The 12446-nt window shown below is 31.6% G+C and overlaps 1 protein-coding gene across 2 annotated transcripts; it reads left to right on the top strand.

The window, feature by feature from the left end:
- The first annotated feature begins 3759 nt into the window (after positions 1 to 3759).
- On the top strand, positions 3760 to 12176 carry LOC148228657 (uncharacterized). Of its 2 annotated transcripts, none has more exons than XM_088199687.1 (5): positions 3760 to 3989; positions 7449 to 7717; positions 10212 to 10584; positions 10640 to 10888; positions 10958 to 12176. In XM_088199687.1, the coding sequence occupies exons 1-5, from the start codon at positions 3883 to 3885 to the stop codon at positions 11919 to 11921; spliced, it is 1962 nt and encodes a 653-aa protein (XP_088055813.1). In that variant the 5' UTR covers positions 3760 to 3882; the 3' UTR covers positions 11922 to 12176. The 2 variants fall into 2 exon arrangements, with proteins under 2 accessions (XP_088055813.1, XP_088055814.1); XM_088199688.1 differs by lacking the exon at positions 3760 to 3989 and adding an exon at positions 6477 to 6611.
- The last annotated feature ends 270 nt before the right edge of the window (positions 12177 to 12446 follow it).

The raw sequence follows: 12446 nt of genomic DNA, 5'->3' as shown, positions 1-12446 counted from the left end.
TTTTTTATTATTTTCTATACTTTTGTTGCACTTAAACCAAATATATCGTACGCTCTTCGATTATTTATATATATATATATATATATATATATATATATATATATATATATATATATATATATATATATATATATACATATATATATATATATATATATATATATATATATATATATATATATATATATATATATATATATATGTATTTTCATTCATTACGGCTTGTAAATAAGAGTTATGTTTGTTAAAGAAATCCAGCCATTTTTCCTATTACTCAGTAATTTTAATTTATAATGGTTTATTATTTTTTTCTTTTTGTGAAGACTGACATAATTTGAAGTGTTATACAAACGACATAAAATACATTAAAACAAAAACTTACAATAGTACAGAATAAATAAATAAAAACAGTCTACATATAAATTTAAATTGTCAGCATGGTGAAACATTAGTCAAATATTATATTCAGAATATTGAAACACTTTTAATACGTAAATGAACAAATATTGATATGATATCCGGACTGCAGGTATATTCGTAATAATCTAATAATTGTGTTGTAAAATCGTAATTTTTCAGTGTTTGTTTTAAATGTACATAGTTTTAAACCCCAACCGTATACATATTGTAAATGCATAAATTACAATTATTTCTAAAAAAATTTGTATCTATTTTATAGGACCGATGGGGGTCTGAGAAATTTGTTTTATATTTTATATGATAAAATTTAGAACGATATATATATTATATAGTATATATATTTAATACATTATACTACTCATAATTACACAATATGTATAACACTGTTAACGTTCTTCAATGCGACATAATTTCATTATGTTATTAATGTATAGATTTTGTTTTTAGTTTTAATTTATAATTAGATTTATGTTATAAATATACCCTAAATTGTGATACAAACGTGTACATATACAAATATAAAAAATATAGTGTTTGGGTACTTGATAACGTTGTATCGTGTTGAAAAGTTATTTTAACGGCTTATATTCCTTTGTCAGTTACCAATGTTTTAATAATAAAAGGTACGTTTTCATCGAGTGTTTTTGTTCGAAAAGATTTGGAAGCAAATTTTACCATAATATTTATTTTTAAACTAAGTTGAAATTATTAAAAATATAGCAAAGATGACGAATCTTTGCTTGCAGGTAAATATTTTGTAGCATCAAGTCACGAATCAAATGATTTCAGTAATAAAACATAAATGCTTCCAAATTTTATTTTATTCAACATCTGAAAGACAACTGTAAATTACATACATAGCCAGTATTTTACTAGCGAGAAAATATTTATTTGGAAAATGTGTTGTTTATTTTATGATAGTTTTTCAATCTTAAATTTATGTTGTCGAGTTCATCAACTAAAACACTCCCTATTTACAAGAATAAGGATTAACGCACATCATAATCATAAAAAAAGTATCAGTTCTACTTGCGATAAAAGCGTTTTATCCGTCGAAAATAAAATGGGTTTCTTAGTTTGAATGAAACACAGAAGGAGACCACTTAACGAATTACGGTACACGCCGTAAATCATAAAATATTTATTGCATTTGTTAGTATAAAACGCGCGCAACTGTTTTTAATCTACTTTATCGGCCAACGAAGAGTTAATTTAAAGAAATTTACCACTTTTCTGTAATCGGTCGTTCCAACGAAAAGGGGCAAACCACAAAATACACCATGAATATAAATACTGAAACTTTGGCAACCAGGAATCACTTCGTGTCACACATACTTGAACATCCACATCGGAGTTCAAGAGACCTCCTACTTGGGTTGCTACCGAGAGGAGGCCGATTCACTCTGTAAGCTAAACAAATACTTTCTATTTATATGTGTTTCATATCATATATTTATCCACCTCCAAGATTATTCCCAGATTTATTTTGAATTTAAATAAGCTTGTTTTTAATTATTCTATTTCCAGGTGTTTCCCGTGTGTTTATAATTATGAGTCTTGTACTGGGATTACAAATGACAGATAATCATTTTTATTTATGATATCGGGAAGCCCCTGAATTTACTGTGTAGGTTTTTGTGAACATTTTCGGCGTGCTTATCCGATTATTAATTGGGGAAATCCCGGTGAACGCTACGATGGAGATGCTTGTGAAATATGAACGAGTTATCAAGCTTACTAATATCTGATATACACAATATGTGGGAGTACATAATAATTATCTTTCAATGTGGTTTGTTTTTATATAATGCATTTTTTAAGAATTTTAAAGGTTAATAAAATGAATTTATTACCAATAGATTTTACGATAAAGCTATTTAAGCAGTCTATATATATATTATGGTACACATTAGTCATTTTTAATCGTAAAACAGGAATATCTATTAAATGGACGATTGTTTTTTTAACGATCCATATTGTAATAGCTCGCTATTAGAATATTTCAGAGTTCATAGCTTATAAACGTCTGCTACAGATCGCGCTGTTTAATCTAACAAGATTTAAATATGTACGAGCTTAAAAAAAATAATTTCAAGCTCTAAATTTGAGCTTCGACACTATACACACTTATTGAAAAACACGTATCCAAAGAGGGCAATAGGTAGGGTTCCCATACGTCCCGTATATACGGGACTGTCACCGTATTTTCCTACTCAGTCCCGTGTTACTATTTGTCCTGTTTTACTCCCATTTTCTCCATAAACTCTGTTAGTGTTCGGTGAACGAATTACTTTTATATAAAATTTTCGTTTTTGTCTTCAGGTTTCATTATATTTTTTTGTACACGAGAATTGTACTTTATGAAAAAAAAACCCTGACAATATTAATGGTTCTTCGACGGAATAGTTGTAATTTTTTTGGACATGCAACACTTTTTTTATATAAAGGGGGGGGGGGGGGAGATTTTTTAGTTCTAGGAAATATGGTTACCCTAGCAATAGAATACTTAAAAAAATGTGCGCGAGCATTACATCATATCCCAGCGCCTTTCTTTTAAGAGTATTGGGATACGAGTTATCACAGAAAGTTGTATGTCGCTAAGCATTTCTTAAAACTATTGAAGGGTGCTGTCGATGCTCGCCTATGGCTGTCGCCATCCGGCTCCTTGATACGCTAGCAATGCATATTGATCTGTTTAATGTCAGTTATGTGGAGCTGGTCCGGTTCGTACCATATAATCTTAATATTTTATGATTTTTGTTTGCTTCTTTCTATGTATTATTTTAATCATAAATTTTTTGTATATTGAAATAATACAACGTACTGTTTTCTACCGTCGTGACGCATTGGGTTAACCTGTTAGTTCACGATGGTCTTAATTTAATTTAAATATATTTTTTTTAAATACACTAAACAATAACAAATTCCAAAGATCAGCTGCAACACAAACGAAAACGCGTCCTAAAAAAATATATTTGAAGAACTAGTTAGGACGTCATTAGTAGTTATCTTTACAAAACAATCTAGTGGCTTATCTGTAATATATATTTTGAACAGAATGACGAATAAGTTAGAAATGTTTCATAGCGTCATTTGACAGAATTTTGGCGCATACTATACACAAAAGCCGCGGTCATATTCTTTAAAGTAAAATTAAGTTTTAGGTCATCTTCACTGTAATGCCTAACCTTTTTTTCTCACGAATCATGGGTTATTAGCGGAAATTACTTTTTTTGCGGACCAACGATTGAAAACCACCCAGATTCTAGGCGTATCTGAACTGCTCGATTGTCTTGTTGACTTTCTGACTCTTCATTCTTATAATAATGATAATGCTAGTATGCGGCCAGTTAGACTGTCAGCATTGCTATGGACAGACGCTAGTTTAAAACTATAATCATATAAATTATAATCATGCTGCAAATGTTTAATTAGTTTATTGTTCGATTTGTTAAAAAAATCATGTCGCTGGATTGGAATCGAGACTTGAGCTACGAACGAATATATTTACCTGCAGATAAATATTACGAGAGTAAAAATGAACATCTGATAGATGAAGAAATTATTAAGTGAGTTAAATATTAAAATGTATTATATCGATAAAAAAAAATGTGATTCAGTTGAATCATATGATTTGTAAATAGTATTCAATTTTATCAATGAATTCTGTGCCCTTTACATATTTTATTCTTTTGCTTAGTTATTACGCAGATTTTTATTTACAAATAACTTGAAACGTGTATTTACAATGCTGTAAGAATGTCGTCAATGTTTACATTGCTGTACTTAATTTATGATATACCAAGTTCTTTATTGTCCCGTTCTATCAGAGAGCTGAGGAGAAATTATTTCGTCTATGGTTTTTAAAATAATATGTTCCTAATGCGAAATGTTATTCTATTGTTATAAGTACAATAAAAATCATATTTTTTTTAAAGTTTACATAGCAATGATTTTGATATGAATATAGCAAAAAATATTGGTACGCGGCTCTGATGCACTGCATGTATCTGCATTCGGCGGGTCAAGTCTGAAAGTTCGGATGTCAGCTAGATTTAGACTTATGCGTTAGGTAGAAGATATTGTCTATCGCGCATCATTTTCAATAAAGAGCGGTTTTGATACAGATGTGCCATTAAATTGTCCGTGAAATATTTCCAATCATTAACGCAATTGCTTGGTCACAAGATCTCTTTTCTATTGTTAGTCTTATTTTCGAGGGCCATTGTTTATTTTTTTATTTGTTTGAAGTGGTCGTTAGAATGACTTTTAAATTTTAAAAAATTGCGCAGGTGCTTACACACCCAAATACAACCATGTTTGATCGTGGGGTAATTATGATAACAAATATATTACGTTATTTGTACAAATTCTAAATTAAATGTTTTGTATAAGTTGCCCGGTAAAATTCAAGAGCTAAATAAAGGTCGCTCGAAAAAAGTAATTTGTCAGTCGTTACGGAAATATGCGTCATTGCGGTCTTATAGAATAGTTAAAAGTTGATTCCAATTAGTTCATTTATAAAAATAAAGTTGATATATTTTGCGGTTAACAAATAGTTATCAATGAAACCATTGTCTGCATATATACATATTATATATTAAGAATTTTCTAAGTTTTGCAACTTACCTGGATTATTTAAAAGCTATTTTTATTGATATAACCATAATATATATTCAAGTAAACTATACGACAAGGTCTTTTTATCTAAGCACGTTTCTTTGAGCGTTTTGCTGTGTATTTTTAAGATAATAAACAATTGTTCTTATTCTATATCGTGACATATATAATATTCTTGCACAAAAATTGAAATTTGCCAATATGTTACTATTATGTTGCATGAAAGCAAAATTTTAGTTTTCTACTTATTAGTAAGGTGTTTAAATTGACACGTTCATACATATATGAGGTAAAACTTTTAATATAATATAATACCATCTTTAATAATCGCTGTATGTTATATTTTATCGCAAAAGCAATATAGATATGTGTGTATGTCGACAAAATTTGTTAATTAACTATTTATACATAAAAGGATTTAAGGTAATCTATGCGATTCGATTCAATGATTAATTAGAACGATAATTATATACAGGATGCCATACAACGGATATTACATGAAATTAATGTATTCAAGTCAATATGAGATTATGGGTTGAACGTTTTAATTACTGACTTTGCTACTGTTGTAGACATGTCCCTTTATTTAGGCGTAGTGCTTAAACCTCCATAAGGGGCAATATGATCAAGGTCTTGAGATGCATACTCTTACCGTGACCAGGGCCGGCCCGAGGGGCAGGCAGTACAGGCGATCGCCTGGGGCGCTAGATCTTGTGGGGCGCCGTGATACCAAATAAAAGCGCAATATTCACTTAAAATTATCAAACCATATTGTTAAAGAATATAATCTGATATTATTTTTTTGTATACACTACTGTGCACTCTTTAGATTATTTCACGAGTAAAAAATCGCGACGAAAATAAAACTACAAATTTTTAAATACCCACAATCTCAAAAAATAGTATGGTGTCAAATGTAATATTAAATTACTTTAATTTGAATTATATTTTTGTGCTCATGTAATGAGTTAATAAAGTATTAATAGGGGGGGGGGGCGCAAATTTAGTTTTTGCCTGGGGCGCCAAATAATCTAGGGCCGGCCCTGACCGTGACTCTTGTCTCCACAGTGAAGTCAAGGTCTAAAACTCGATTCTAAGACAGTTGAGAATTCTCCATTCTTGATGGTGTGATAATTTAAGCTCATATTTTATAAATTTCTGAGCATTTGTAAAATACAGTTTCTAATGTTATATAATTTGTCTAATGCACTATCATGGATGTATTTTTATGATACCAAAACAAGGGTTCAATCGTTTCAATGGAAGCGCTCTAAAGAATCAAGATTAAAAAAGCATGTCAAGTTCGATCAGATGTCAAGATTCTTTTTACCCGATTATAATAGTATAATGCACTAATAATTTCTATCACTAAGTTCTACCGTCAATAAGAAGTACTACTCTGCAGCTTTACGTCGTTTTTGAGAAGAAATCCGAAGAAACCGAAGATCAGAATTGTGAACAAACAACTTTGGGATCTCTGCAGCATAATAACCCACTGACTTACATTTAAAATTCGTGATGTTTTGGCCAAAAGCGACACTGTCGTGATGCCTTAGCTAACGTGTTCGCAGGTAGGAGCCCCGCTACTATTCCTACAGATAAAGAGTCAACGTTTTACTATTATAGAAGAGATGAATGAAACATTTCTGTGTGACCTAAAGACTATACCAAATGTTCTGCGGATAAAAATAAGTATATTATTACCGTTAATTACTACTTTGAAATGGAAACAGTTTTATTTTTTATCACGCCTTATATTTATTTTATTTAACATTCCTCCATAGTCTCAAGATCCTTTACAAAACTATTTTTAATAGTTTATCATAATTTTAATCATGCTTTACATCTAGTATATACTAAATACACTTTTAATTTAAATTTATACTAAAAAGATCTAAGCGTGTCTAAAACTACGTATATATTATATCTTTACCCTAAATATTATTTATATAGGAGGTAGTTAATATAGGTAGTCAATATTTATTAACATTTAATTATATTAAATTATCTTGTCCTTTTCACCTGATATTTATTATTATTTATTTAATTTTTCCTTAATGATTTCCAATATTTACTAAAAACACGTAAAAGTATTTGACCGATAAGAGCTTAAAAACAAATTACTGGACGAAATTGTTGAGTAAGATTATATGTTCTTTATCTTACCGCAAATTGAAATAATATTTAACGTAATTTATATATGTTATATACCTATATTTTAGCTTACGCCATTGTGTATAAATTTTCCTCGTAATCGCACCTTTGTGTTAATAATAAAGATAGAACTTACTGTTGACAATCAATCGTGTGCAATTTTGTTATCATTTACTTATCGTACACTCGATTGCCACAGCTATACATTATATGTCTGTAATAAAAAGATAAATAAATAAAAATTTTCTTTGCAGCTACATAAACAGAGAATTCCCCTTGCTGGCGCAAAACAACAACCAAACCTTATGCTATCAAGTTCCGAAAGTATTTGTCAGGCATGGCGAAAAACAAGGATCTATGGCAGAACAAATATCGTGTGATAGACTTAAGAACTTAAAACTACCAAACCTATGGTCGATTTGTTTCCAAGGAATATCATACGCTGATAGATCGTTCAAGAAAGGAAGATCAGGAGAGATTATGACAAGAGAGCATGATTTAGTTGTCTTTAGCATTTATCAAGGTGAGCTTTTATAAACTACTAATCTTATTTCAATTTCGAAATATTCATCGAGAGCATATTAAACTGACTTGGGCTATTTAGATTATAAATTTCTTGTCTAATAATCGCTACATTTTCTACACACTTTATTTATCAATTTTAGTATTAATTTATTTTAGATGATCTTATCTTATCATTCTAAAATAAATTTAAATGTATATCTGTATATTTTTTTAACTCAAACCACACCAAAGCTTGCACAGAATTTCGCGGCACACTACAATATTTTATTTTTTAGGTTAAATTAAGACCATTGTGGCCTAACAGGTTATCCCAATGCGCCACGATGGTTGAAAACAAATTTTAAATTTATAAAACATAAAAAAACGTATATTTACATAAATATAACAATACTTAAACTTAACAAAAAATTATAAAATATCAAAATTAAATGATACAAACTGGATCAGATCCTCGTAAGTAACATTACATAAGTCAATATGTAATGCCAGCGTATTAAGGAGCCGGATGTTCACAGCTATAGGCGAGTCGGCAACTGCGGACGTCCTAGCCCTAACGGCCATCAAAAGAGGACGCGATAGTGATTCTCGAAAATGTTCCGGAACCCAAAACTGGAATTCCTCGAGAATTGCTGGATTGTCGACAGCACCTTTTAGTAATTTGAAAAAATGTTTAGCGACATACAACCTTCTGCGAGAGCTCAGCGAATTGTATCCCAACGCTCCTAAAAGAAAGACGCTGGGATATATGTACGGATAATAACCAAATATCCTTTTGTAAAGGTATTTTAAATACATTTTTTTAATTTTTTCCACTAAAAGGGAATATTTGGCTATTCGGGGATTCCAAATTATAGATCCCGATTCAAGAATGCTACGAACTAAGGTGTCATAGAGGATGCGAATAACTGACGGATCGTCAAAGTGAAAGGCATTCCTCATAACAAAGCCGAGCATCTTGGAAGATTTATCACAGACGTCGTGTATGTGTAGAGAGAACCTCCATTTGCTCTCGAAAGTGATTCCGAGATCTTTAGTGGAAGTTTCTTTAGTCAAAATGTTACCACCGATATGGTAGAAATAAGCTGATGGCGAATGGTATCGAGAAAATGACACAGTATGGCATTTTCCGACACTAAAGGGCAGACGGTTAACGGAAGCCCATCTCCATAGAGAGTCTAAGTCACTTTGTAGAGAGAAGGAGTCCACAGCAGATCGAATGCATTTATATAATTTTAAATCATCTGCGTACAGAAGAAAACTTGAATTTGTAATTGCTGTATTTATGTCATTAATAAATAACACAAAAAGCAGAGGGCCCAGATTGGATCCTTGAGGAGCCCCCGAAGGGGTAAAATATTCTTTTGACAATCGGCTACCAATAGAAGATGTAAAGTGCATACATAGAAATGTTCAGCTTTTATTCATGTCTTCTAAATTGGATAATCAGCCAATATAGTTTGTGATATTTCAATTGCATCCGTAATATTGACTTCACAACTTTGAATGGAAAGATTTATCTTATTCATATGATGTAAAATATCTTCCAAGTAAGCCAACCATCCTTACTGTTAAAATGTTTAAAGATTGAATTTTTTATTTACCTCTCAAAAAAGTGAAACATTCCCCCTTGGTTTTAACAAGAGCTTCAAATTTCGTTCAAACTAAAACTAACTCAAAGCTTGTACTTCATATTCTGCTCTAATTTCTTGACTTGTTTCAAAAAAAAAATGGGCGTTTATTTTTTAGAAAAAATTAAACTTCTTTCCTTAGTTTTATCGCTTCAATCCCTTTGAAAGGCAGCGTTTGTGTTTTAATGTTTTGGTACCTTTGGGATTGACCTCGTGGCCAATGAGACTCAATGTGGAATCTAGTAGGACTTTTTATTGCAGTATTTACATGTGTGACGGACGATTATTGACGAAACGTTTTCTCGGAGCAGTGGTGACGCACATGATGATGTCCGTGGACGATCCTCAGGGTTCTTGTAGCTGTCTGCAGCGAGTATCAGGAGGCAGTTTCTCTTGCGGCGATGGTCGTTCGGGAGTTTCAGGTCGTCTCTTCGCGTCTGTCGGTGGGGGCGCGTCTGCTGGTCTCTTCGAGTGGCTGTTGGTAACTCTGATTGCCTGTCTCCTGTCGGACCCTCCGAGTCCGGAGGGCTGTAAGGCTTGCTGGCAGATCGCATATATGCAGCGATCTTCCAGCCAATCGCTGCAGTTGCTTCGTAGAATCTTAAGAATGCTGAAGTATGCACAATTTAAGTAATTTTAAATTTTAACAAAAAACACTTCTATTACACACAGTTTTTTCATATGCTAACGAATTTCAATTCTTTATAAGGGTTTAATATCGCTTTTTAATCTTTCTTAAAAAGCCGTTTTTAAAGTGGTTCCAAAATACGGTGTCTATCGAACGGTCGCCACAAAATCAATCATAAATTTATAGTAAAATCATGTTTAATAGTGTAATTTATAAATTAATTAAATTTTTACCAGGTCATCACTACGTCACGTTAATCGAAGTCAAATCAATATGCGACGATCCAACTACAGGATACAAAATTAGTGATACAATGGGAGTTAAAAACAACAAGAGATCTGCTCAGCATCAGATCAGAGATCATTTAGAGATATTGAGGAACATTTGTGGAGTATCAGACGATCAGATCAATACCTTCATATTCTGGCCTTTTCTATCCATGTGGACTAAAGATCCTAGGGGCATTAAAATCAAGCGATGGGAAAAGGAAGACAATCATGCCTTTAATAATATATTCGCTGATCAGGAAAGATTTAATGATTGGTTTTATACCAAAATTGTAGGAGCCAAATCTGTTACAAACAGTATGTTTAATACTGTACTGAAAAGGTATTTATTGAATTGGTTACGTAATTATTTAATCATGTTTATACATTTGATAAAGGTTTATAGTGTTAAGCTGTGGTATATTTGTCAATGAGATACACGAAGGTATGCTAGCTTTACTATCTCAAGAACAAATTGATTTATTGTATACTAAGCCTTTGAAAGATGAAAGTCCGACTATTGTACACGGAGCTGCTGGAACTGGAAAAACTCTATTAGCACTACATAGAATTAAAATTTTATATGAGCATGGACTGATTGATGAAAATAATAGGGTGTTGTATATATGCTATTGGCCTGGAATTAGGTAAGAGAGTCAATATTAATATTATCAATTAAACTTAAGAATTTGCTCCTAATATTTTGATTGTTTCAGAGCTGATTTTAGAAAGAAGTTGTCGATTTTTAACTTGGAACAATATGTAGATACTGAGCGAATTTTTATATCACAAGAAAATTTTATGCATACCAATGTTAAAAAATATAGACATATTTTTATGGATGAATGTGAAGCTATTTGTTTAGCTTTTAATGAAAAGATTGTCGTGGAAACATTTTTGACCATTGAAAAATCTAGATTGACTGATTTTGATGAAAATTTTCATAAAAAGCAATGTGAATACTATGGAATTCATTGTGACGAACATGACGGAAAATCATATGGCGATTTATGGTATTTAGTAGATATTAATCAAGCTACTCTTTTCATTCCAAAGCATTCGCCTAACATGTTAAAGAAACCCACTATAACGTTGTCTAAGGTCATGAGGAATACTGGAACAATTTACATGGTCTTTAGTCAATTCTATAAAAATCCTGTACCTAAAGTCGAAGCTGCCGCTAAATTGTCCGATTTATATTTGAACAATATACATTTGGGACACACTATTGCCGGTCCTCCTGTATTTTGGGTCGATTCTGACGGCAGCGAATTAACCAATAATACGTTCCAGGGATTAATTAGAGTCATAATTGATTTGTATTCCACTAAAGGCATAAAGCCGCACGATATGTGCGTGTTGCCATTTTTCGTCACAAGAGCATATCTGCCCGATAACATCAACAAAGCAATATCGGGTCATTTCATAACCGACGGGTATCGACCTGTTTGCACACAGAGGGTTGAAGAATTTTTGATGGATGGAGATCCTAAAAACTTTCTTCTGCCTTGGGCTCTGAGAGTAAAGGGACTGGAGTTTAAGGTTGTTGTGATAGCGATAGAGAACGAGGACTTTGACTGCTGCGATCCAGAAGATCGCAGGAAGATTTATGTCATGGCTTCCAGATGCACTTGTTTATTGGTCAATGCATGGCAAAGAAAGCATGAAAGACGCGATTGACACGAATAAGGCGATAAAAGCATATCCGTTTGGAATTCACTTTAATGTATGACTATGTTATTTATAATAATACAGACAAACAATATGCAAATAACCGCAAATAAATAGCTGTATTATTGTACTTGTCTATATAATATAAATTCATTCGTAGAATTTTAACATGTATTTTAAGAAGCACTGTATTAAGTCCGGTTCAATTACGTTGAACAACAATTTGTAATAGTAATTTGCATGCAATAAAAGAGGGGAATCCTATGATTATTAGTTTTAATTATTCAGGTAAAACAGTTTTTTTATATCTTGCTATATCTAAATACCGTTTTAATAACTCGTTGATATTTATTAAATGCATATATTAAGACTTAAGGAAAATACTGTAATACCATTTCTAGAGTTGATGCAAATATGTTGATTTTAAAAAAAAATATTGGATACTACGTTGCTAAAAAAATTTGAAGGTTCCCATTATTAGTTTTAGATTAATTTATATATTTTCACATACATCATAGTTTTTAATGATTTAAA

The sequence above is a fragment of the Plectrocnemia conspersa genome, unplaced genomic scaffold (assembly GCF_051122295.1).
Source record: "Plectrocnemia conspersa isolate PC_06_02 unplaced genomic scaffold, ASM5112229v1 ptg000012l, whole genome shotgun sequence".
NCBI lineage: Eukaryota > Metazoa > Arthropoda > Insecta > Trichoptera > Polycentropodidae > Plectrocnemia > Plectrocnemia conspersa.
This window is presented reverse-complemented; position numbering and strand designations above follow the sequence as displayed.

What these genes read in the sequence shown, in the direction of transcription:
- LOC148228657 (XM_088199687.1), top strand. Translation starts at nt 3,883, where the DNA reads ATGTCGCTGGATTGGAATCGAGACTTGAGCTACGAACGAATATATTTA. An exon ending in ATAGATGAAGAAATTATTAA is followed by an intron (nt 3,990 to 7,448) that starts GTGAGTTAAATA and finishes TTTTCTTTGCAG; the next exon opens with CTACATAAACAGAGAATTCC. An exon ending in TGTCTTTAGCATTTATCAAG is followed by an intron (nt 7,718 to 10,211) that starts GTGAGCTTTTAT and finishes AATTTTTACCAG; the next exon opens with GTCATCACTACGTCACGTTA.